The sequence below is a fragment of the Stomoxys calcitrans genome, chromosome 4 (assembly GCF_963082655.1).
Source record: "Stomoxys calcitrans chromosome 4, idStoCalc2.1, whole genome shotgun sequence".
Classification (NCBI taxonomy): Eukaryota; Metazoa; Arthropoda; class Insecta; order Diptera; family Muscidae; genus Stomoxys; species Stomoxys calcitrans.
In genome coordinates, this window is record NC_081555.1 from 123,275,010 (window position 1) to 123,302,701 (window position 27,692).

At 34.9% G+C, this 27,692-nt stretch overlaps 1 protein-coding gene across 6 annotated transcripts in view; it reads right to left on the bottom strand.

The window, feature by feature from the left end:
• Positions 1-19,935: 19,935 nt before the first annotated feature.
• LOC106095980 (uncharacterized) overlaps positions 19,936-27,692 on the bottom strand; it is a 108,398-nt gene continuing 100,641 nt past the window's right edge. For 4 of the 6 annotated variants that reach the window (XM_059366924.1, XM_059366922.1, XM_059366926.1 and 1 more), the window contains 5 exons: positions 26,410-26,536; positions 25,295-26,112; positions 25,085-25,219; positions 24,501-25,024; positions 19,936-20,646 (listed from right to left, as the gene is read on the bottom strand). In XM_059366924.1, the coding sequence (XP_059222907.1) occupies positions 20,511-20,646; positions 24,501-25,024; positions 25,085-25,219; positions 25,295-26,112; positions 26,410-26,536 (1,740 nt within the window). In that variant the 3' untranslated portion in view covers positions 19,936-20,510. The remainder of the gene's footprint in view (positions 20,647-24,500; positions 25,025-25,084; positions 25,220-25,294; positions 26,113-26,409; positions 26,537-27,692) is intronic. The other 2 variants (XM_059366927.1, XM_059366925.1) reach the window with 1 other exon arrangement.

Genomic DNA, 27,692 nt, shown 5'->3' on the forward strand with positions numbered 1-27,692 from the left:
GGCATAACTCCTCCAAAAGTTCGAATTTCCAAAATTTGAAAACAACCCTGCATTAGACACATGATAGGCAATCACGTCGTGTGCAAATCTTTTTGAATATCGTACTTTGAATTTTTTGGCAATTTTTCGAACAAGGCTATAGCCCATGAAAAATTTCGAATTTTCGACCACCCAAAAATGTTTCAGTTTTTAATGCTAATGAAAAGCCAGTTCAAAATCATGCCAATTAAAAAGAAGATATTGCGATTTCTTTGACAAACGCTTCGAATTTCGAAAAAAACAAATTTTTGATTTCGAAAAATTCCGTTTTCGAAAATGGCATAACTGCTCCAAAAGTTCGAATTTCGAAAATTTGAAAACAGCCCTGCATTAGACACATGATAGGCAATCACGTCGTGTGCAAATCTTTTTGAATATCGTACTTTGAATTTTTTGGCAATTTTTCGAACAAGGCTATAGCCCATGAAAAATTTCGAATTTTCGACCACCCAAAAATTTTTCATTTTTTAATGCTAATGAAAAGCCGATGCAAAATCATGCCAATTAAAAAGAAGATATTGCGATTTCTTTGACAAACGCTTCGAATTTCGAAAAAAAAAATATTTGATTTTGATAAATTCCATTTTCGAAAATGGTATAACTGCTTCAAAAGTTCGAATTTCGAAAATTTGAAAACAGCCCTGCATTAGACACATGATAGGCAATCACGTCGTGTGCAAATCTTTTTGAATATCGTACTTTGAATTTTTTGGCAATTTTTCGAACAAGTCTATAGCCCATGAAAAATTTCGAATTTTCGACCACCCAAAAATTTTTCAGTTTTCAATGCTAATGAAAAGCCAGTGCAAAATCATGCCAATTAAAAAGAAGATATTGCGATTTCTTTGACAAACACTTCGAATTTCGAAAAAAAAAAAAATATTTGATTTCGAAAAATTCCGTTTTCGAAAATGGTATAACTGCTCCAAAAGTTCGAATTTCGAAAATTTGAAAACAGCCCTGCAATAGACACATGATAGGCAATCACGTCGTGTGCAAATCTTTTTGAATATCGTACTTTGAATTTTTTGGCAATTTTTCCAACAAGGCTATAGCCCATGAAAAATTTCGAATTTTCGACCACCCAAAAATTTTTCATTTTTTAATGCTAATGAAAAGCCAGTGCAAAATCATGCCAATTAAAAAGAAGATATTGCGATTTCTTTGACAAACACTTCGAATTTCGAAAAAAATAAATATTTGATTTTGAAAAATTCCATTTTTGAAAATGGTATAACTGCTCCAAAAGTTCGAATTTCGAAAATTTGAAAACAGCTCCGCATTAGACACATGATAGGCAATCACGTCGTGTGCAAATCTTTTTGAATATCGTACTTTGAATTTTTTGGCAATTTTTCGAACAAGGCTATAGCCCATGAAAAATTTCGAATTTTCGACCACCCAAACATTTTTCATTTTTAATGCTAATGAAAAGCCAGTGCAAAATCATGCCAATTAAAAAGAAGGTATTGCGATTTCTATGACAAACGCTTCGAATTTCGAAGAAAAAACACATTTTTCGATTTCGAAAAATTCCGTTTTCGAAAATGGCATATCTGCTCCAAAAGTTCGAATTTCGAAAATTTGAAAACAGCCCTGCATTAGACACACGATGGGCAATCACGTCGCATGCATATCTTTTTGAATATCGTACTTTGAATTTTTTGGCAATTTTTCCAACAAGGCTATAGCCCATGAAAAATTTCGAATTTTCGACCACCCAAAAATGTTTCATTTTTTAATGCTAATGAAAAGCCGATGCAAAATCATGCCAATTAAAAAGAAGATATTGCGATTTCTTTGACAAACACTTCGAATTTCGAAAAAAAAAATTAATAATTGATTTCGAAAAATTCCGTTTTCGAAAATGGTATAACTGCTCCAAAAGTTCGAATTTCGAAAATTTGAAAACAGCCCTGCATTAGACACATGATAGGCAATCACGTCGTGTGCAAATCTTTTCGAAAATCGTTCTTTGAATTTTTTGGCAATTTGTCGAACAAGGCTATAGCCCATGAAAAATTTCGAATTTTCGAACACCCAAAAATTTTTCATTTTTTAATGCTAATGAAAAGCCAGTGCAAAATCATGCCAATTAAAAAGAAGATATTGCGATTTCTTTGACAAACGCTTCGAATTTCGAAGAAAAAGCACATTTTTCGATTTCGAAAAATTCCGTTTTCGAAAATGCCATAACTGCTCAAAAAGTTCGAATTTCGAAAATTTGAAAACAGCCCTGCATTAGACACATGATAGGCAATCACGTCGTGTGCAAATCTTTTCGAAAATCGTTCTTTGAATTTTTTGGCAATTTTTCGAACAAGGCTATAGCCCATGATAAATTTCGGATTTTCGAACACCCAAAAATTGTTCATTTTTTAATGCTAATGAAAAGCCAGTGCAAAATCATGCCAATTAAAAAGAAGATATTGCGATTTCTTTGACAAACGCTTCGAATTTCGAAAAAAAATAAATTTTTGATTTCGAAAAATTCCGTTTTTGAAAATGGCGTAACTGCTCCAAAAGTTCGAATTTCGAAAATTTGAAAACAGCCCTGCATTAGACACATGATAGGCAATCACGTCGTGTGCAAATCTTTTTGAATATCGTACTTTGAATTTTTTGGCAATTTTTCGAACAAGGCTATAGCCCATGAAAAATTTCGAATTTTCGAACACCCAAAAATTTTTCATTTTTTAATGCTAATGAAAAGCCAGTGCAAAATCATGCCAATTAAAAAGAAGATATTGCGATTTCTTTGACAAACGCTTCGAATTTCGAAGAAAAAACACATTTTTCGATTTCGAAAAATTCCGTTTTCGAAAATGGCATAACTGCTCCAAAAGTTCGAATTTCGAAAATTTGAAAACAGCCCTGCATTAGACACATGATAGGCAATCACGTCGTGTGCAAATCTTTTCGAAAATCGTTCTTTGAATTTTTTGGCAATTTTTCGAACAAGGCTATAGCCCATGATAAATTTCGGATTTTCGAACACCCAAAAATGTTTCAGTTTTTAATGCTAAAGAAAAGCCAGTGCAAAATCATGCCAATTAAAAAGAAGATATTGCGATTTCTTTGACAAACGCTTCGAATTTCGAAAACAAAAAACAAATTTTTGATTTCGAAAAATTCCGTTTTCGAAAATGGCATAACTGCTCGAAAAGTTCGAATTTCGAAAATTTGAAAACAGCCCTGCATTAGACACATGATAGGCAATCACGTCGTGTGCAAATCTTTTTGAATATCGTACTTTGAATTTTTTGGCAATTTTTCGAACAAGGCTATAGCCCATGAAAAATTTCGAATTTTCGAACACCCAAAAATTTTTCATTTTTTAATGCTAATGAAAAGCCAGTGCAAAATCATGCCAATTAAAAAGAAGATATTGCGATTTCTATGATAAACGCTTCGAATTTCGAAGAAAAAACACATTTTTCGATTTCGAAAAATTCCGTTTTCGAAAATGGCATAACTGCTCAAAAAGTTCGAATTTCGAAAATTTGAAAACAGCCCTGCATTAGACACACGATGGGCAATCACGTCGCATGCATATCTTTTTGAATATCGTACTTTGAATTTTTTGGCAATTTTTCCAACAAGGCTATAGCCCATGAAAAATTTCGAATTTTCGACCACCCAAAAATTTTTCATTTTTTAATGCTAATGAAAAGCCGATGCAAAATCATGCCAATTAAAAAGAAGATATTGCGATTTCTTTGACAAACACTTCGAATTTCGAAAAAAAAATTAATAATTAATTTCGAAAAATTCCGTTTTCGAAAATGGTATAACTGCTCCAAAAGTTCGAATTTCGAAAATTTGAAAACAGCCCTGCATTAGACACATGATAGGCAATCACGTCGTGTGCAAATCTTTTTGAATATCGTACTTTGAATTTTTTGGCAATTTTTCGAACAAGGCTATAGCCCATGATAAATTTCGGATTTTCGACCACCCAAAAATGTTTCAGTTTTTAATGCTAATGAAAAGCCAGTGCAAAATCATGCCAATTAAAAAGAAAATATTGCGATTTCTTTGACAAACGCTTCGAATTTCGAAAACAAAAAACAAATTTTTGATTTCGAAAAATTACGTTTTCGAAATGGCATAACTGCTCCAAAAGTTCGAATTTCGAAAATTTGAAAACAGCCCTGCATTAGACACACGATGGGCAATCACGTCGCATGCATATCTTTTTGAATATCGTACTTTGAATTTTTTGGCAATTTTTCCAACAAGGCTATAGCCCATGAAAAATTTCGAATTTTCGACCACCCAAAAATTTTTCATTTTTTAATGCTAATGAAAAGCCGATGCAAAATCATGCCAATTAAAAAGAAGATATTGCGATTTCTTTGACAAACACTTCGAATTTCGAAAAAAAAAATTAATAATTGATTTCGAAAAATTCCGTTTTCGAAAATGGTATAACTGCTCCAAAAGTTCGAATTTCGAAAATTTGAAAACAGCCCTGCATTAGACACATGATAGGCAATCACGTCGTGTGCAAATCTTTTTGAAAATCGTACTTTGAATTTTTTGGCAATTTTTCGAACAAGGCTATAGCCCATGAAAAATTTCGAATTTTCGAACACCCAAAAATTTTTCATTTTTTAATGCTAATGAAAAGCCAGTGCAAAATCATGCCAATTAAAAAGAAGATATTGCGATTTCTTTAACAAACGCTTCGAATTTCGAAAAAAAATAAATTTTTAATTTCGAAAAATTCCGTTTTTGAAAATGGCGTAACTGCTCCAAAAGTTCGAATTTCGAAAATTTGAAAACAGCCCTGCATTAGACACATGATAGGCAATCACGTCGTGTGCAAATCTTTTTGAATATCGTACTTTGAATTTTTTGGCAATTTTTCGAACAAGGCTATAGCCCATGAAAAATTTCGAATTTTCGACCACCCAAAAATTTTTCATTTTTTAATGCTAATGAAAAGCCAGTGCAAAATCATGCCAATTAAAAAGAAGATATTGCGATTTCTTTGACAAACGCTTCGAATTTCGAAAAAAACACATTTTTCGATTTCGAAAAATTTTGCTTTCGAAAATGGCATAACTGCTCAAAAAGTTCGAATTTCGAAAATTTGAAAACAGCCCTGCATTAGACACATGAAAGGCAATCATGTCGCATGCAAATCTTTTCGAAAATCGTACTTTGAATTTTTTGGCAATTTTTCCAACAGGCTATAGCCCATGATATATTTCGGATTTTCGAACACCCAAAAATGTTTCAGTTTTTAATGCTAATGAAAAGCCAGTGCAAAATCATGCCAATTAAAAAGAAGATATTGCCATTTCTTTGACAAACGCTTCGAATTTCGAAAACAAAAAACAAATTTTTGATTTCGAAAAATTCCGTTTTCGAAAATGGCATAACTGCTCGAAAAGTTCGAATTTCGAAAATTTGAAAACAGCCCTGCATTAGACACATGATAGGCAATCACGTCGTGTGCAAATCTTTTTGAATATCGTACTTTGAATTTTTTGGCAATTTTTCGAACAAGGCTATAGCCCATGAAAAATTTCGAATTTTCGAACACCCAAAAATTTTTCATTTTTTAATGCTAATGAAAAGCCAGTGCAAAATCATGCCAATTAAAAAGAAGATATTGCGATTTCTATGACAAACGCTTCGAATTTCGAAGAAAAAACACATTTTTCGATTTCGAAAAATTCCGTTTTCGAAAATGCCATAACTGCTCAAAAAGTTCGAATTTCGAAAATTTGAAAACAGCCCTGCATTAGACACATGATAGGCAATCACGTCGTGTGCAAATCTTTTTGAATATCGTACTTTGAATTTTTTGGCAATTTTTCGAACAAGGCTATAGCCCATGAAAAATTTCGAATTTTCGAACACCCAAAAATTTTTCATTTTTTAATGCTAATGAAAAGCCAGTGCAAAATCATGCCAATTAAAAAGAAGATATTGCGATTTCTTTAACAAACGCTTCGAATTTCGAAAAAAAAATAAATTTTTGATTTCGAAAAATTCCGTTTTCGAAAATGGCATAACTGCTCAAAAAGTTCGAATTTCGAAAATTTGAAAACAGCCCTGCATTAGACACACGATGGGCAATCACGTCGCATGCATATCTTTTTGAATATCGTACTTTGAATTTCTTGGCAATTTTTCCAACAAGGCTATAGCCCATGAAAAATTTCGAATTTTCGAACACCCAAAAATTTTTCATTTTTTAATGCTAATGAAAAGCCGATGCAAAATCATGCCAATTAAAAAGAAGATATTGCGATTTCTTTGACAAACACTTCGAATTTCGAAAAAAAAAATTAATAATTGATTTCGAAAAATTCCGTTGTCGAAAATGGTATAACTGCTCCAAAAGTTCGAATTTCGAAAATTTGAAAACAGCCCTGCATTAGACACATGATAGGCAATCACGTCGTGTGCAAATCTTTTTGAATATCGTACTTTGAATTTTTTGGCAATTTTTCGAACAAGGCTATAGCCCATGAAAAATTTCGAATTTTCGAACACCCAAAAATTTTTCATTTTTTAATGCTAATGAAAAGCCAGTGCAAAATCATGCCAATTAAAAAGAAGATATTGCGATTTCTATGATAAACGCTTCGAATTTCGAAGAAAAAACACATTTTTCGATTTCGAAAAATTCCGTTTTCGAAAATGGGATAACTGCTCAAAAAGTTCGAATTTCGAAAATTTGAAAACACATATTTCGATTTCGAACAATTTCGTTTTCGAAAATGGCATAACTGCTCCAAAAGTTCGAATTTCGAAAATTTGAAAACAGCCCTGCATTAGACACATGATAGACAATCATGTCGTGTGCAAATCTTTTTGAATATCGTACTTTGAATTTTTTGGCAATTTTTCGAACAAGGCTATAGCCCATGAAAAATTTCGAATTTTCGAACACCCAAAAATTTTTCATTTTTTAATGCTAATGAAAAGCCAGTGCAAAATCATGCCAATTAAAAAGAAGATATTGCGATTTCTATGACAAACGCTTCGAATTTCGAAGAAAAAACACATTTTTCGATTTCGAAAAATTCCGTTTTCGAAAATGGCATAACTGCTCAAAAAGTTCGAATTTCGAAAATTTGAAAACAGCCCTGCATTAGACACACGATGGGCAACCACGTCGCATGCATATCTTTTTGAATATCGTACTTTGAATTTTTTGGCAATTTTTCCAACAAGGCTATAGCCCATGAAAAATTTCGAATTTTCGACCACCCAAAAATGTTTCAGTTTTTAATACTAATGAAAAGCCAGTTCAAAATCATGCCAATTAAAAAGAAGATATTGCGATTTCTTTGACAAACGCTTCGAATTTCGAAAACAAAAAACAAATTTTTGATTTCGAAAAATTCCGTTTTCGAAATGGCATAACTGCTCCAAAAGTTCGAATTTCGAAAATTTGAAAACAGCCCTGCATTAGACACATGATAGGCAATCACGTCGTGTGCAAATCTTTTTGAATATCGTACTTTGAATTTTTTTGGCAATTTTTCGAACAAGGCTATAGCCCATGATAAATTTCGGATTTTCGAACACCCAAAAATGTTTCAGTTTTTAATGCTAATGAAAAGCCAGTGCAAAATCATGCCAATTAAAAAGAAGATATTGCGATTTCTTTGACAAACGCTTCGAATTTCGAAAAAAAATAAATTTTTGATTTCGAAAAATTCCGTTTTTGAAAATGGCGTAACTGCTCCAAAAGTTCGAATTTCGAAAATTTGAAAACAGCCCTGCATTAGACACATGATAGGCAATCACGTCGTGTGCAAATCTTTTTGAAAATCGTACTTTGAATTTTTTGGCAATTTTTCGAACAAGGCTATAGCCCATGAAAAATTTCGAATTTTCGACCACCCAAAAATTTTTCATTTTTTAATGCTAATGAAAAGCCAGTGCAAAATCATGCCAATTAAAAAGAAGATATTGCGATTTCTTTGACAAACGCTTCGAATTTCGAAAAAAACACATTTTTCGATTTCGAAAAATTTCGCTTTCGAAAATGGCATAACTGCTCAAAAAGTTCGAATTTGGAAAATTTGAAAACAGCCCTGCATTAGACACATGAAAGGCAATCATGTCGCATGCAAATCTTTTCGAAAATCGTACTTTGAATTTTTTGGCAATTTTTCGAACAAGGCTATAGCCCATGATATATTTCGGATTTTCGAACACCCAAAAATGTTTCAGTTTTTAATGCTAATGAAAAGCCAGTGCAAAATCATGCCAATTAAAAAGAAGATATTGCGATTTCTTTGACAAACGCTTCGAATTTCGAAAACAAAAAACAAATTTTTGATTTCGAAAAATTCCGTTTTCGAAAATGGCATAACTGCTCGAAAAGTTCGAATTTCGAAAATTTGAAAACAGCCCTGCATTAGACACATGATAGGCAATCACGTCGTGTGCAAATCTTTTTGAATATCGTACTTTGAATTTTTTGGCAATTTTTCGAACAAGGCTATAGCCCATGAAAAATTTCGGATTTTCGAACACCCAAAAAATTTTCATTTTTTAATGCTAATGAAAAGCCAGTGCAAAATCATGCCAATTAAAAAGAAGATATTGCGATTTCTATGATAAACGCTTCGAATTTCGAAGAAAAAACACATTTTTCGATTTCGAAAAATTCCGTTTTCGAAAATGGCATAACTGCTCAAAAAGTTCGAATTTCGAAAATTTGAAAACAGCCCTGCATTAGACACACGATGGGCAATCACGTCGCATGCATATCTTTTTGAATATCGTACTTTGAATTTTTTGGCAATTTTTCCAACAAGGCTATAGCCCATGAAAAATTTCGAATTTTCGACCACCCAAAAATTTTTCATTTTTTAATGCTAATGAAAAGCCGATGCAAAATCATGCCAATTAAAAAGAAGATATTGCGATTTCTTTGACAAACACTTCGAATTTCGAAAAAAAAAATTAATAATTGATTTCGAAAAATTCCGTTTTCGAAAATGGTATAACTGCTCCAAAAGTTCGAATTTCGAAAATTTGAAAACAGCCCTGCATTAGACACATGATAGGCAATCACGTCGCATGCATATCTTTTTGAATATCGTACTTTGAATTTTTTGGCAATTTTTCGAACAAGGCTATAGCCCATGAAAAATTTCGAATTTTCGAACACCCAAAAATTTTTCATTTTTTAATGCTAATGAAAAGCCAGTGCAAAATCATGCCAATTAAAAAGAAGATATTGCGATTTCTATGATAAACGCTTCGAATTTCGAAGAAAAAACACATTTTTCGATTTCGAAAAATTCCGTTTTCGAAAATGGCATAACTGCTCAAAAAGTTCGAATTTCGAAAATTTGAAAACAGCCCTGCATTAGACACATGATAGGCAATCACGTCGTGTGCAAATCTTTTTGAATATCGTACTTTGAATTTTTTGGCAATTTTTCGAACAAGGCTATAGCCCATGAAAAATTTCGAATTTTCGACCACCCAAAAATGTTTTAGTTTTTAATACTAATGAAAAGCCAGTTCAAAATCATGCCAATTAAAAAGAAGATATTGCGATTTCTTTGACAAACGCTTCGAATTTCGAAAACAAAAAACAAATTTTTGATTTCGAAAAATTCCGTTTTCGAAATGGCATAACTGCTCCAAAAGTTCGAATTTCGAAAATTTGAAAACAGCCCTGCATTAGACACATGATAGGCAATCACGTCGTGTGCAAATCTTTTTGAATATCGTACTTTGAATTTTTTTGGCAATTTTTCGAACAAGGCTATAGCCCATGATAAATTTCGGATTTTCGAACACCCAAAAATGTTTCAGTTTTTAATGCTAATGAAAAGCCAGTGCAAAATCATGCCAATTAAAAAGAAGATATTGCGATTTCTTTGACAAACGCTTCGAATTTCGAAAACAAAAAACAAATTTTTGATTTCGAAAAATTCCGTTTTCGAAATGGCATAACTGCTCCAAAAGTTCGAATTTCGAAAATTTGAAAACAGCCCTGCATTAGACACATGATAGGCAATCACGTCGTGTGCAAATCTTTTTGAATATCGTACTTTGAATTTTTTTTGGCAATTTTTCGAACAAAGCTATAGCCCATGATTAATTTCGGATTTTCGAACACCCAAAAATGTTTCAGTTTTTAATGCTAATGAAAAGCCAGTGCAAAATCATGCCAATTAAAAAGAAGATATTGCGATTTCTTTAACAAACGCTTCGAATTTCGAAAAAAACACATTATTCGATTTCGAACAATCTCGTTTTCGAAAATGGCATAACTGCTCCAAAAGTTCGAATTTCGAAAATTTGAAAACAGCCCTGCATTAGACACATGATAGACAATCATGTCGTGTGCAAATCTTTTTGAATATCGTACTTTGAATTTTTTGGCAATTTTTCGAACAAGGCTATAGCCCATGAAAAATTTCGAATTTTCGAACACCCAAAAATTGTTCATTTTTTAATGCTAATGAAAATCCAGTGCAAAATCATGCCAATTAAAAAGAAGATATTGCGATTTATTTGACAAACGTTTCGAATTTCGAAAAAAAAAATAAATTTTTGATTTCGAAAAATTCCGTTTTTGAAAATGGCGTAACTGCTCCAAAAGTTCGAATTTCGAAAATTTGAAAACAGCCCTGCATTAGACACATGATAGGCAATCACGTCGTGTGCAAATCTTTTTGAATATCGTACTTTGAATTTTTTGGCAATTTTTCGAACAAGGCTATAGCCCATGAAAAATTTCGAATTTTCGACCACCCAAAAATTTTTCATTTTTTAATGCTAATGAAAAGCCAGTGCAAAATCATGCCAATTAAAATGAAGATATTGCGATTTCTTTGACAAACGCTTCGAAGTTGCAAAAAAAAACAAAAAATCCGATTTCGAGATTTCGAAAAATTCCGTTTTTGAAAATGGCATAACTGCTCCAAAAGTTCGAATTTCGAAAATTTGAAAACAGCCCTGCATTAGACACATGATAGGCAATCACGTCGTGTGCAAATCTTTTTGAATATCGTACTTTGAATTTTTTGGCAATTTTTAGAACAAGGCTATAGCCCATGAAAAATTTCGAATTTTCGACCACCCAAATATTTTTCATTTTTTAATGCTAATGAGAAGCCAGTGCAAAATCGTGCCAATTAAAAAGAAGATATTGCGATTTCTATGACAAACGCTTCGAATTTCGAAGAAAAAACACATTTTTCGATTTCGAAAAATTCCGTTTTCGAAAATGGCATAACTGCTCAAAAAGTTCGAATTTCGAAAATTTGAAAACAGCCCTGCATTAGACACACGATGGGCAATCACGTCGCATGCATATCTTTTTGAATATCGTACTTTGAATTTTTTGGCAATTTTTCCAACAAGGCTATAGCCCATGAAAAATTTCGAATTTTCGACCACCCAAAAATGTTTCAGTTTTTAATACTAATGAAAAGCCAGTTCAAAATCATGCCAATTAAAAAGAAGATATTGCGATTTCTTTGACAAACGCTTCGAATTTCGAAAAAAAAAACAAATTTTTGATTTCGAAAAATTCCGTTTTCGAAAATGGCATAACTGCTCCAAAAGTTCGAATTTCGAAAATTTGAAAACAGCCCTGCATTAGACACATGATAGGCAATCACGTCGTGTGCAAATCTTTTTGAATATCGTACTTTGAATTTTTTGGCAATTTTTCGAACAAGGCTATAGCCCATGAAAAATTTCGAATTTTCGACCACCCAAAAATTTTTCATTTTTTAATGCTAATGAAAAGCCAGTGCAAAATCATGCCAATTAAAAAGAAGATATTGCGATTTCTATGACAAACGCTTCGAATTTCGAAGAAAAAACACATTTTTCGATTTCGAAAAATTCCGTTTTCGAAAATGGCATAACTGCTCAAAAAGTTCGAATTTCGAAAATTTGAAAACAGCCCTGCATTAGACACACGATGGGCTATCACGTCGCATGCATATCTTTTTGAATATCGTACTTTGAATTTTTTGGCAATTTTTCGAACAAGGCTATAGCCCATGAAAAATTTCGAATTTTCGACCACCCAAAAATTTTTAATTTTTTAATGCTAATGAAAAGCCGATGCAAAATCATGCCAATTAAAAAGAAGATATTGCGATTTCTTTGACAAACACTTCGAATTTGGAAAAAAAAAATTAATAATTGATTTCGAAAAATTCCGTTTTCGAAAATGGTATAACTGCTCCAAAAGTTCGAATTTCGAAAATTTGAAGACAGCCCTGCATTAGACACATGATAGGCAATCACGTCGTGTGCAAATCTTTTTGAATATCGTACTTTGAATTTTTTTGGCAATTTTTCGAACAAGGCTATAGCCCATGAAAAATTTCGAAATTTCGACCACCCAAAAATTTTTCATTTTTTAATGCTAATGAAAAGCCAGTGCAAAGTCATGCCAATTAAAAAGAAGACATTGCGATTTCTTTGACAAACGCTTCGAATTGCGAAAACAAAAAACAAATTTTTGATTTCGAAAAATTCCGTTTTCGAAATGGCATAACTGCTCCAAAAGTTCGAATTTCGAAAATTTGAAAACAGCCCTGCATTAGACACATGATAGGCAATCACGTCGTGTGCAAATCTTTTTGAATATCGTACTTTGAATTTTTTTGGCAATTTTTCGAACAAGGCTATAGCCCATGAAAAATTTCGAATTTTCGACCACCCAAAAGTTTTTCATTTTTTAATGCTAATGAAAAGCCAGTGCAAAATCATGCCAATTAAAAAGAAGATATTGCGATTTATTTGACAAACGCTTCGAATTTCGAAAAAAACACATTTTTCGATTTCGAAAAATTTCGTTTTCGAAAATGGCATAACTGCTCCAAAAGTTCGAATTTCGAAAATTTGAAAACAGCCCTGCATTAGACACATGAAAGGCAATCATGTCGCATGCAAATCTTTTCGAAAATCGTACTTTGAATTTTTTGGCAATTTTTCCAACAAGGCTATAGCCCATGATAAATTTCGGATTTTCGAACACCCAAAAATGTTTCAGTTTTTAATGCTAATGAAAAGCCAGTGCAAAATCATGCCAATTAAAAAGAAGATATTGCGATTTCTTTGACAAACGCTTCGAATTTCGAAAAAAAAACACACTTTTCGATTTCGAAAAACTTCGTTTCCGAAAATGGCATAACTCCTCCAAAAGTTTGAATTTCGAAAATTTGAAAACAGCCCTGCATTAGACACATGATAGGCAATCACGTCGTGTGCAAATCTTTTTGAATATCGTACTTTGAATTTTTTGGCAATTTTTCGAACAAGGCTATAGCCCATGAAAAATTTCGAATTTTCGACCACCCAAAAGTTTTTCATTTTTTAATGCTAATGAAAAGCCAGTGCAAAATCATGCCAATTAAAAAGAAGATATTGCGATTTATTTGACAAACGCTTCGAATTTCGAAAAAAACACATTTTTCGATTTCGAAAAATTTCGTTTTCGAAAATGGCATAACTGCTCCAAAAGTTCGAATTTCGAAAATTTGAAAACAGCCCTGCATTAGACACATGAAAGGCAATCATGTCGCATGCAAATCTTTTCGAAAATCGTACTTTGAATTTTTTGGCAATTTTTCCAACAAGGCTATAGCCCATGATAAATTTCGGATTTTCGAACACCCAAAAATGTTTCAGTTTTTAATGCTAATGAAAAGCCAGTGCAAAATCATGCCAATTAAAAAGAAGATATTGCGATTTCTTTGACAAACGCTTCGAATTTCGAAAACAAAAAACAAATTTTTGATTTCGAAAAATTCCGTTTTCGAAAATGGCATAACTCCTCCAAAAGTTCGAATTTCGAAAATTTGAAAACAGCCCTGCATTAGACACATGATAGGCAAACACGTCGTGTGCAAATCTTTTTGAATATCGTACTTTGAATTTTTTGGCAATTTTTCGAACAAGGCTATAGCCCATGAAAAATTTCGAATTTTCGAACACCCAAAAATTTTTCATTTTTTAATGCTAATGAAAAGCCAGTGCAAAATCATGCCAATTAAAAAGAAGATATTGCGATTTCTATGATAAACGCTTCGAATTTCGAAGAAAAAACACATTTTTCGATTTCGAAAAATTCCGTTTTCGAAAATGTCATAACTGCTCAAAAAGTTCGAATTTCGAAAATTTGAAAACAGCCCTGCATTAGACACATGATAGGCAATCACGTCGTGTGCAAATCTTTTTGAATATCGTACTTTGAATTTTTTGGCAATTTTTCGAACAAGGCTATAGCCCATGAAAAATTTCGAATTTTCGACCACCCAAAAATGTTTTAGTTTTTAATACTAATGAAAAGCCAGTTCAAAATCATGCCAATTAAAAAGAAGATATTGCGATTTCTTTGACAAACGCTTCGAATTTCGAAAACAAAAAACAAATTTTTGATTTCGAAAAATTCCGTTTTCGAAATGGCATAACTGCTCCAAAAGTTCGAATTTCGAAAATTTGAAAACAGCCCTGCATTAGACACATGATAGGCAATCACGTCGTGTGCAAATCTTTTTGAATATCGTACTTTGAATTTTTTTGGCAATTTTTCGAACAAGGCTATAGCCCATGAAAAATTTCGAAATTTCGACCACCCAAAAATTTTTCATTTTTTAATGCTAATGAAAAGCCAGTGCAAAGTCATGCCAATTAAAAAGAAGACATTGCGATTTCTTTGACAAACGCTTCGAATTGCGAAAACAAAAAACAAATTTTTGATTTCGAAAAATTCCGTTTTCGAAATGGCATAACTGCTCCAAAAGTTCGAATTTCGAAAATTTGAAAACAGCCCTGCATTAGACACATGATAGGCAATCACGTCGTGTGCAAATCTTTTTGAATATCGTACTTTGAATTTTTTTGGCAATTTTTCGAACAAGGCTATAGCCCATGAAAAATTTCGAATTTTCGACCACCCAAAAATGTTTCAGTTTTTAATGCTAATGAAAAGCCAGTGCAAAATCATGCCAATTAAAAAGAAGATATTGCGATTTCTTTAACAAACGCTTCGAATTTCGAAAAAAACACATATTTCGATTTCGAACAATCTCGTTTTCGAAAATGGCATAACTGCTCGAAAAGTTTGAATTTCGAAAATTTGAAAACAGGCCTGCATTAGACACATGATAGGCAATCATGTCGCATGCAAATCTTTTTGAATATCGTACTTTGAATTTGTTGGCAATTTTTCGAACATAAAAAATTTCGAATTTTCGACCACCCAAAAATGTTTCAGTTTTTAATGCTAATGAAAAGCCAGTTCAAAAACATGCCAATTAAAATGAAGATATTGCGATTTCTTTGACAAACGCTTCAAATTTGCAAAACAAAAACAAAAAACTCGATTTCAAGATTTCGAAAAATTCCGTTTTTGAAAATGGCATAACTGCTCGAAAAGTTCGAATTTCGAAAATTTGAAAACAGCCCTGCATTAGACACATGATAGGCAATCATGTCGCATGCAAATCTTTTTGAATATCGTACTTTGAATTTTTTGGCAATTTTTCGAACAAGGCTATAGCCCATGAAAAATTTCGAATTTCGACCACCCAAAAATGTTTCAGTTTTTAATGCTAATGAAAAGCCAGTTCAAAATCATGCCAATTAAAAAGAAGATATTGCGATTTCGTTGACAAACGCTTCGAATTTCGAAGAAAAAACACATTTTTCGATTTCGAAAAATTTCGTTTTCGAAAATGGCATAACTGCTCGAAAAGTTTGAATTTCGAAAATTTGAAAACAGGCCTGCATTAGACACATGATAGGCAATCATGTCGCATGCAAATCTTTTTGAATATCGTACTTTGAATTTGTTGGCAATTTTTCGAACATGAAAAATTTCGAATTTTCGACCACCCAAAAATTTTTCATTTTTTAATGCTAATGAAAAGCCAGTGCAAAATCATGCCAATTAAAAAGAAGATATTGCGATTTCTTTGACAAACGCTTGAAATTTCGAAAAAAAACACATTTTTCGATTTCGACAAAATTCCGTTTTCGAAAATGGCATAACTGCTCCAAAAGTTCGAATTTCGAAAATTTGAAAACAGCCCTGCATTAGACACATGATAGGCAATAACGTCGTGTGCAAATCTTTTTGAATATCGTACTTTGAATTTTTTGGCAATTTTTCGAACAAGGCTATAGCCCATGAAAAATTTCGAATTTTCGACCACCCAAATATTTTTAATTTTTTAATGCTAATGAAAAGCCAGTGCAAAATCATGCCAATTAAAAAGAAGATATTGCGATTTCTTTGACAAACGCTTCGAATTTCGAAAAAAACACATTTTTCCATTTCGACAAAATTCCGTTTTTGAAAATGGCATAACTGCTCGAAAAGTTCGAATTTCGAAAATTTGAAAACAGCCCTGCAGTGGACACATGATAGGCAATCACGTCATGTGCAAATCTTTTTGAATATCGTACTGTGAATTTTTTGGCAATTTTTCGAACAAGGAATTTTCGACCACCCAAATATTTTTCATTTTTTAATGCTAATGAAAAGCCAGTGCAAAATCATGCCAATTAAAAAGAAGACATTGCGATTTCTTTGACTAACGCTTTGAATTTCGAAGAAAAAACACATATTTTGATTTCGAAAAATTCCGTTTTCGAAAATGGCATAACTGCTCCAAAAGTTCGAATTTCGAAAATTTGAAAACAGCCCTGCATTAGACACATGATAGGTAATCACGTCGTGTGCAAATCTTTTTGAATATCGTACTTTGAATTTTTTGGCAATTTTTCGAACAAGGCTATAGTCCATGAAAAATTTCGAATTTTCGACCACCCAAATATTTTTCATTTTTTAATGCTAATGAGAAGCCAGTGCAAAATCATGCCAATTAAAAAGAAGATATTGCGATTTCTTTGACAAACGCTTTGAATTTCGAAGAAAAAACACATATATTGATTTCGAAAAATTTTGTTTTTGAAAATGGCATAACTGCTCCAAAAGTTCGAATTTCGAAAATTTGAAAACAGCCCTGCATTAGACACATGATAGGCAATCACGTCGTGTGCAAATCTTTTTGAATATCGTACTTTGAATTTTTTGGCAATTTTTCGAACAAGGCTATAGCCCATGAAAAATTTCGAATTTTCGAACACCCAAAAATGTTTCAGTTTTTAATGCTAATGAGAAGCCAGTTCAAAATCATGCCAATTAGAAAGAAGATATTGCGATTTCTTTGACAAACGCTTCGAATTTCGAAAAAAAAACACATTTTTCGATTTCGAAAAATTCCGTTTTCGAAAATGGCATAACTGCTCAAAAAGTTCGAATTTCGAAAATTTGAAAACAGCCCTGCATTAGACTCATGATAGGCAATCACGTCGTGTGCAAATCTTTTTGAATATCGCACTTTGATTTTTTTAGCAATTTTTCGAACAAGGCTATAGCCCATGAAAAATTTCGAATTTTCGACCACCCAAAAATGTTTCATTTTTTAATGCTAATGAAAAGCCAGTTCAAAAACATGCCAATTAAAATGAAGATATTGCGATTTCTTTGACAAACGCTTCGAAGTTGCAAAAAAAAACAAAAAATTCGATTTCGAGATTTCGAAAAATTCCGTTTTTGAAAATGGCATAACTGCTCCAAAAGTTCGAATTTCGAAAATTTGAAAACAGCCCTGCATTAGACACATGATAGGCAATTACGTCGTGTGCAAATCTTTTTGAATATCGTACTTTGAATTTGTTGGCAATTTTTCGAACAAGGCTATAGCCCATGAAAAATTTCGAATTTTCGACCACCCAAATATTTTTCATTTTTTAATGCTAATGAAAAGCCAGTGCAAAATCATGCCAATTAAAAAGAAGATATTGCGATTTCTTTGACAAACACTTCGAATTTCGAAAAAAAAATTAATAATTGATTTCGAAAAATTCCGTTTTCGAAAATGGTATAACTGCTCCAAAAGTTCGAATTTCGAAAATTTGAAGACAGCCCTGCATTAGACACATGATAGGCAATCACGTCGTGTGCAAATCTTTTTGAATATCGCACTTTGATTTTTTTAGCAATTTTTCGAACAAGGCTATAGCCCATGAAAAATTTCAAATTTTCGAACACCCAAAAATGTTTCAGTTTTTAATGCTAATGAAAAGCCAGTTCAAAAACATGCCAATTAAAATGAAGATATTGCGATTTCTTTGACAAACGCTTCGAATTTCGAAAAAAAACACATTTTTCGATTTCGAAAAATTTCGTTTTCGAAAATGGCATAACTGCTCCAAAAGTTCGAATTTCGAAAATTTGAAAACAGCCCTGCATTAGACACATGATAGGCAATCACGTCGTGTGCAAATCTTTTTGAATATCGTACTTTGAATTTTTTGGCAATTTTTAGAACAAGGCTATAGCCCATGAAAAATTTCGAATTTTCGACCACCCAAATATTTTTCATTTTTTTTAATGCTAATGAGAAGCCAGTGCAAAATCATGCCAATTAAAAAGAAGACATTGCGATTTCTTTGACAAACGCTTCGAATTTCGAAAAAAAAACACATTTTTCGATTTCGAAAAATTCCGTTTTCGAAAATGGCATAACTGCTCGAAAAGTTCGAATTTCGAAAATTTGAAAAAAGCCCTGCATTAGACACATGATAGGCAATCACGTCGTGTGCAAATCTTTTTGAATATCGTACTTTGAATTTTTTGGCAATTTTTCGAACAAGGCTATAGCCCATGAAAAATTTCGAATTTTCGACCAACCAAAAATGTTTCAGTTTTTAATGCTAATGAAAAGCCAGTGCAAAATCATGCCAATTAAAAAGAAGATATGGCGATTTCTTTGACAAACGCATCGAATTTCGAAAAAACACATTTCTCGATTTCGAAAAATTTCGTTTTCAAAAATGGCACAACTGCTCCAAAAGTTCGAATTTCGAAAATTTGAAAACAGCCCTGCATAAGACACATGATAGGCAATCATGTCGCGTGCAAATCTTTTCGAATATCGTACTTTGAATTTTTTGGCAATTTTTCGAACAAGGCTATAGCCCATGAAAAATTTCGGAATTTCAACCACCGAAATATTTTTAATTTTTTAATGCTAATGAAAAGCCAGTGCAAAATCATGCCATTTAAAAAAAAATGGCATATTGCGATTTCTTTGACAAACGCTTCGAATTTCGAAAAAAAAACACATTTTTCGATTTCGAAAAATTCCGTTTTCGAAAATGACATAACTGCTCCAAAAGTTCGAATTTCGAAAATTTGAAAACAGCCCTGCATTAGACACATGATAGGCAATCACGTCGTGTGAAAATCTTTTTGAATATCGCACTTTGATTTTTTTAGCAATTTTTCGAACAAGGCTATATAGCCCATGAAAAATTTCAAATTTTCGAACACCCAAAAATGTTTCAGTTTTTAATGCTAATGAAAAGCCAGTTCAAAAACATGCCAATTAAAATGAAGATATTGCGATTTCTTTGACAAACGCTTCGAATTTCGAAAAAAAACACATTTTTCGATTTCGAAAAATTTCGTTTTCGAAAATGGCATAACTGCTCCAAAAGTTCGAATTTCGAAAATTTGAAAACAGCCCTGCATTAGACACATGATAGGCAATCACGTCGTGTGAAAATCTTTTTGAATATCGCACTTTGATTTTTTTGGCAATTTTTCGAATAAGGCTATAGCATATGAAAAATTTCAAATTTTCGAACCCCCAAAATTTTTTCAAATTTGTGTGCTGATTTAAAGCCTATTCAAACCCAGTCTTATACACTTATATCATTTATCAATTATTAATAATTTTTGACAAGACTATACAAGATTTTTGTACCTTTTCGATTTATATTAAATTTTCAAAATCGTTTTTGGAATATTTTTTTCAAAAATTTATTTAAAAAAATAACAGAAATAAATTGATACATAAATTGCAGTTAAGTTAATGTATGTAAACTTTAAAAAATTAAAACATAAAAATTATTCTTGTATAATATCTAGTGCCTAATAAAAATGCTTCGTACTCTAAACACTTAAATAACAACAACTATTTTTGATCTCTTATTGAAGAAAAATATAAGTCTGCAGAACTTCAGGTCCATACAAACATGTGGTGGAATCTTTCTTTACAAATTATATTGGAATTTTTTTTCTTCTAATTTACATTCGAAGGAATGATAATCCTTGAAAGTAGGCAAGTTCCAGACTTGTTGGGTGAAGTGTAGTGATTACTACATGACATGAGAACTTGTGATATTTTTTTTCTAATTATCTAAAAATGCAAAATTTACAATAATTGACACATTTTTGTGGTTTCTAAAAATGTTCTAGTTTTAAATAGATTTTAGTTTAGCATTACTTTTTCTTGCCTATATGCCAAAATTAAATAACTATGGAAAATTATTAACCTTAATCCCTATGATGGTTATGATGCAGTTATTTTGCTTTAATTAACTTTTATATGTGAATGAATTTATTTTTTATATCAATCTTATTTATATTTTTATTTTATTATAATTTCTGCTGGTGGTAAAATACTATCGCCATGCAAACAATACCAGATGCTGGAATACCATATTGTTCGATCTACCCACTCACATCCGGCCAAAACATGACCAATAAAAGGGGAATCCCGAGATCTGTAACAAATTGGAATGGGAAATTAATGACAATGAAAAGGAGAATAAGATATAAGGAATGGCTTAGCACTCGAGCATAGAACAACTTTAACTAGAACCCACTTTCCTGGCTCTAATTATTATTATTCTTTGGAGAGAAGTTTTACATGGCATATTACCTCACAAATGTTGCCAGCATTAGGAGGGGAAAGCCACCTTTGAAAATTTTTTTTGATGGTCTCGCCGGGATTCGAACCCAGGCGTTCAGCGTCATAGGCCGACATGCTAACCTCTGCGCTACAGTGGCCTCCTTTACAAAACGGAGCGTCTTTAAATGTTTAAATTTGTACACCACACGACACTACCGTGGAACAGGGTATTATAGCTTAGTGCATTTGTTTATAACGCCCACAAGGAAGAGAGATAGACCCAGTGATAAGTATACCGATCGACTCAGGATCACTTTCTGATTCGAGTTAGTTTATTCAGATGTGTATTACACACGGCTCAAGGACGACAATAAGATTACCAGAGCGGCAAAACGTGCCTCCTGGAAGCTTTTTTGCGAACAGGTCAATAGCGTTAATGACGGTGCCAAGATTAAAAAGTTTCTCTTAAAAACCCATGTCCAAACTGAAACTTTAGAAGACGACATGGGAGTGAGAGCAGAGACAACGGAGGACATGTTGAGGCTTTTGATGAAAATCCATTTTCCACAGGATACGAAGGGACTCGAGAAGACACCAGAATCTAGGCATAATGACATTGATCGAAGGTTTATAATTACGGAATTTATGGTGAAGGAATCCTTGCGGAGTCACCCGGACCTGATGGAATATTTCCGGCATTACTACAGAAACAGGCAGACTATCTGGCACCTCATCCGGCCAAAACTTTCACAGCGTGCCTAGGACTTGCATTTACTCCGAAAGCCTGGCAGGAGGCAAGGGTGGTGTTTATACCCAAGCCCGACAAGGCAAGTTATGCGATACCCAAGGTCTACAGACCCATAAGCCTTACGTCCTTTCTACTTAAAATCATGAAACGTATTGTGGACACCATGATAAAGAGTAGGACATCCAGTGAACTGCTCAAATACAAACAACATGCCTATGTCAAGGGAAGGTCGGTGGAGACTACCCTGCACGAGGTGTTGCATAAAATATAGAAGAATCCTTCGATGCCAAAACGCACACACTGGCGGTATGCATTGACATCGAGGGGGCTTTTAACAATGTGCGGACAGACACTCTGATTCAATCTTTCGACCAGTACCGGGTGGACTCCGTCTTTAGAGACTGGATAAACCATATGCTAAGGAACAGGTGGGTAAATTGAGTGTCCCATGGCATAAATATAAGGGAGAAAGTGGCACAGGGCACGCCAAAGGGGGGCATTTTATCGCCACGGATGGTGACTAAGGAGGGATTTGAGCCCGTCTGCTCGCAGACGATGTTATAATACTTCTAAGGGGTTAGGATCCGAACCAGCTATGCAGAAAGGCCGAAAGGGTCTTGCATATGACTGGGCTAGACCCAGAGGTTTCAATGTTAACCCCGAGAAGACTGAAATATGCCTGTTCGCGAGGAAGACGAAAGTGGGCCAATTTAATGCACCACGTTTCCTCAATAAGATGATTTCGATATCTGACAAGGTCAAATACTTAGGCGTAATCTTGGACAGGAAGCTGTATTGGAAGTGTCACATTTAGGAGCGTACTGAGAAGGCTCACACATGTTGGACCCTATGTAGACGGGCCGTAAGCTCGAAATGGGGCCAGAATGCGAGGATAGTCTACTGGCTCTACAGAAGCGGGATGAGACCAATACTTCCTTACGCCTCAGTAATTTGATGGATTGCTATGGAGAAACATGCAACATAAGGATCATACAACAGGTTCAGAGAACATGTTGGCTTGGCGTAGGCTGAGCGATGAGGACCACGCCCACTAGGGCACAGGAAACTATTCTAGATATCCGACTCATTGACGTGCAGATTAAATGTGTGGCAGCCCCTGCGGCTATGAGACTTAAGGCGATGGGAGAATGGATTGAGGATGGGGGCAGCTCATTCCTTCGCAGTATAATCGCGGTGACGATTGGAAACCTGGAAGGAAGTGGAGAGGTTTCCGATCGGATAACTGAGATGAACCTTGAAGTCGAGTGTGAGGCACTGCTGCCATCAGCACAGTCTAGGATTGACGGAACCCTAGTATTGCCATCTGGAAGATCATGTTACATGGTTGGATCAAAGCTGAAGGACAGAGTGGTTCTGGGGGTTTACATTGAGAACCCAGGGACTGAGCTCTGTTTTAGACTCCCTGACCATAATACGGTCCTGCAGGCGGAGATCCGGGTGATCACGGAATGCGAGAAGGACGTCGAGTGTGAACATCTTTACGGACAGTAAAATTGCCATAAGGGCAATAACAACCAGGACGTTACGATCACGAACAGTCTTGCAGTGTAAGAAGGAGATTACCGCGTTCTCTGAGGATGTCAAACTCCGCATCGTTTGGGTGCCGGGCCATAACGGAGTAAGGGGAAATGAAAGGGCAGACGATTTAGCGGTGAAGGCCAGAGGACTGCCGTCAATAAACATGGTTAACCCGAAGCCTTTCGGGCCCCTTATCATTGGTCAGGCCCCCCAATGATAAGGTGCCTGACCTCCTTTTTATAGTGGAAACCGAAAGGCTTGCCACAGTTCAACACCTCTTTTGAGGAGCAGTTTTTACATGGCATAGTACCTCACAAATGTCTCCAGCATTAGGAGGTCGCTGACTAAAACGCACGTCTCAGTCATTGTGTCCGTCTTGACAGGCCACTGTCTGATCTGAAAGCATGCAGACAGACTAAAGATTGCCAGTAAGAACTTTAGCCGAAGCTATGAGGACATCGAGGAAGAAGAGAATATAGAACATCTGCTGTGTGCATGTCCCTCACTGACATTCAGAAGGAATTCCACTATATTTTCTCATTTCTTTGAGAACTTGTCTGATTTAACGGATGTGAACATTCGCAAGTTGTTTGGCTTTTTAAAGGGGTCTGGATGGTTCAACGGTAGGAACTAGAAGGCATCTTCCTTCTCCTGTTCCTGTGGTATCACAATGGACGAAAACATCTAAGTGAGTCTGATGCCAAACTGCCACTTGAACCTAACCTAACCATGTTCCCGATTGATATAGATTACTGGTCAGTTTATTGTCCGAAATTATGTTCATTCTTAAAGTTCCCGTGGTAACACCATACCATTCCGTGATCGCCCGGATCTCCGACTGCAGGACCGTGTTATGGTCTGGTAATTGAAAACAGATCTCAGTTTCTGGGTCTTTAATGTAGGCCGACTTTGAACCATCCGCGTATGACCGCATCGAGGTAGAGAATGCATCGCATGGCGATCACATTGCATGCCATTACTGCATATATGAACTAAAGCCTTAACAAGTTCAAAATGTCATAGGATGGACGTCCTTGCAGGTGAGATTAAAGGAAGAATATAGGGCAAGGATTTCTTATCCCCATAGATGGAAACTCTATTCCATTCCACTTGACACAATTTCCTTAGCAACCCTAATTTAGTCATGTATACATCCTCAAAGTTGAATACCTTCGACTCTATAAGAAATATCCCGTCCTGCATGCACTATTCAACATTAATATAGGTTCTAAATCGAACACAAAGGAAAAACACGTATTCCAAGCATAATCCGAAAGGGCGAAGTGACCAATTTCAAAGGCCCTTGAATCCTCTGGCACATACCATCAACCTTTTTTTATTCTCATTTAAAAATTTTAAAAAATTGCATATGAGAGACACTCTTTTGCTAGACTCACTGCTCCATTATATGTTATCCTAGAATCAATACTTGAACTTACCTCATTATTTGTGTTTGGGTCTTCTCTACAAATGTTATCGCCCAACTCCAAGGGAAATCACGTTTCTTCTCACATCCCAAATAGGCGGTGGTGCTGTGCAGGAATATTTCTCGCACAATTGTAGTCTTGTCATTTTTATCCTTTTTGGATATAACAATTTTTCCATCACGCAGATCACATTGATAGGCTTTGAAAGATTTAGTTTTGCTGTCGGCAAATTTCAACTCCTTGCCAGGAGTGACTGTGGTCAAATTTTTCACAGCCCTCTGTACTTCGTTCAAGACATCCAAGGGCTTAGCAACCAAAATATTATTTTTACGATCATCTTCGGGCCAATAGGACCAATTGAGAACAACATCGAACACTTTGGTATCATGATGGAGGGGCCTCTCCAGATTGCCATTGCAAATGACTTCGTGCAATGTAACCTGGTGGGTGGAGAGTTTCATTTTAAGGGCAAGTTCTTTGCAAACTTCATAGGCAGTCTTTGTGGGTGAGATGGTGACATTGACTTGAGTCTTTTCCTTTATGGAATAAGAAAGGAATAAAAACAAAGTTTTTTTTCAATTGTATTAACATTTTACCTCTGTGGTATTTTCGGGATTTGGATTAAGAGTTATCCACATTTTAAGATCGCCTGACTTCTTAACTGAATCCGATAAGGATTCCGCCGCTGCATAATACTTCTGCAGGCACAAAAGCATTTCCTGTTCCTTTTTCTGCAATAAAAAGTTATTTAAAAAGACATTAGAATTTTCCAAAACCTTTTGATTCCACATTTGTTGCTGGCTCACGGCATTTTGTAATATTCTCCTTTTATTGGGATACTCTTCACTATAAATAGCTTTCCAGCCGAACCACATACTAACCATTTCATCGGGGCTTAGAGGGAATAAATTCTTATAACAATTTATCAAATCCGCAAACACATCAGCTTCCTTCTGCGAATAGACCATCTCTTCCTGTGACTGATGGTTTTGCATTAGCGTTGGCCCCCATATCATGGTCAAATTTTGTATGCTCATCTTATTCTTGGCCTTTTGAGAACTTATGAAAGCCAAGTGTCCCACAATTTTTTTAAGTGTCTCACGTTCGATAACATTCAGGCGTGCCAGCAATTCCTTGTATAGGGGAATCTTTTCCACGGATGTTGATAGCTCGGAAACACATATGAAACTCTCCGACAGTTTGCCCATAAGACGTTCGGGTAGATCACGCATAAATCGCTTTAAGACATTGGCCACATCATGTTCATTATACTCATTGCGAGTGATTTCCACATTAAATGCATCGGCCCGGAAAGCTGACATCAATTTCATTATGGAATTTTCGGAACCCGATTTGCGATAAATGCCCTCCGACATGGAACCGTGGATATAGACGAAATTTATGCATTTATCTACAATTACAGGCACATTGAATTTTGTCAATTGCTGATCTCCAAGAGTAAAACCATTGTTGTGGGCAACTTCACGTATGATATGACGCCAAATCTTGGTCTCTCTCGGCGAACTCATTATCATGTAGACGGTAAAGGGTGGTGCATCAATCATCAACATTGGACCGGATTCAACATGTAGATTTTTTATCGTCTCATCGCTGTCCTTAAGAACTGTAATGAAAAATTTGAATATGAGCGTCCTATTTTAGACTATTGGGTTGCCCAAAAAGTAATTGCGGATTTTTTAAAAGAAAGTAAATGCATTTTTAATAAAACTTAGAATGAACTTTAATCAAATATACTTTTTTACACTTTTTTTCTAAAGCAAACTAAAAGTTACAGCTGATAACTGACAGAAGAAAGAATGCAATTACAGAGTCACAAGCTGTGAAAAAATTTGTCAACGCCGACTATATGAAAAATCCGCAATTACTTTTTGGGCAACCCAATATATCACAAAGCCTATACCTATACAGCGAGCTTTTCTTAAATCCATTTTTTCTACATTTCCAGTAGCTTCGCTAACAAATATCAAACGCCTTTGGGGTTTCTTCAATATCAACCAAGTGCCACTCCACTCTGATGTTATGGAGTTCTAAAATATAGAAAAAAGAATAGAAATTAGTACAATTTTGAGTTTGGAACGTAGGGTGGGTAGAATAAAGTCGTGAACCTTAGCCTAGTTAATTACATAGAATGTTGAGATACACTAATTTTGTCTCTCCATTGTAACACATCGTTCTCAGTAAGTATGTATGTACATTGCACACACACATCTTATCGATGTATGTCATTGAGAAATGCCAATGAGCCCGGCACGGGATAACTATGACCAGCACACAGGCTGCAACATTGAGCCCTGATTTGGGTTGTGTTCATTGTTATCACGAGAAGCTTAGCTGCGATAGTTGCGGATATTGGAATGCTCCATACCAAGGAGTTGCAATTGTAGTTGCGGACAATCAGCGGTATCAAGCGGAGAGTCACAGTGAGAGGCCGGGCGGCACCGGCTCTTGCATAAATACTGAGTGCCAATGATGCTCGATATGACAAGGCGAGTTTTTCGTCTTTAAATAACCAATGGCCATCATGTTCCTGCGGCAATCGGTCCTTTGGACCGGAACAAACTTGTTCACCTAAGGGGTTAGACGAGGATCGCCCCTTTCACATATAGACATGTGGCTACAACAACAACAGCCACATGTGTACATATGTATAAGTAGCTATCTTATAAACTGCACCACCATTTTCAATACCATTCAATACCCATATCCAATACCGTTCAGTTAGGTACATAAATATTTGTGGATGTAACCATTGAGTGGAGCGGACGTGGTTTTTAGTTCGTTCCTCAAATAATAATACATGTATCTCGGAATATGTACCTATTATGAAATAAATGTTAAAGCCTTTCCAGAGCCCTCCAAAGACCCAACATCTGCGGTGGTGGCATCTGCCCGTAGCATATTGTCCGCCACTCCTATAGGTGTGGGTGCCCAGGTATCTTTAGTCGAGATTAATGCTTTAAGTGCACAATCAGTCGTCCGACTAACAAATAAGGAAGAGACGGAGAAAACTGTGGGAAGCGCAGTTCGTCCCAAGCTTTATATAAAGGTGGTGATTCCGAGTCAGTTTCAGATAGCGGCAGTGTTCATGAGACAGTTATCGCAGCCGAATCGAGAGATGGGGACAACGGTATGACAGCAGTAGTGAGTGAGGGCTTTGCTAAACTCACAAGAAGACCGAGGAAG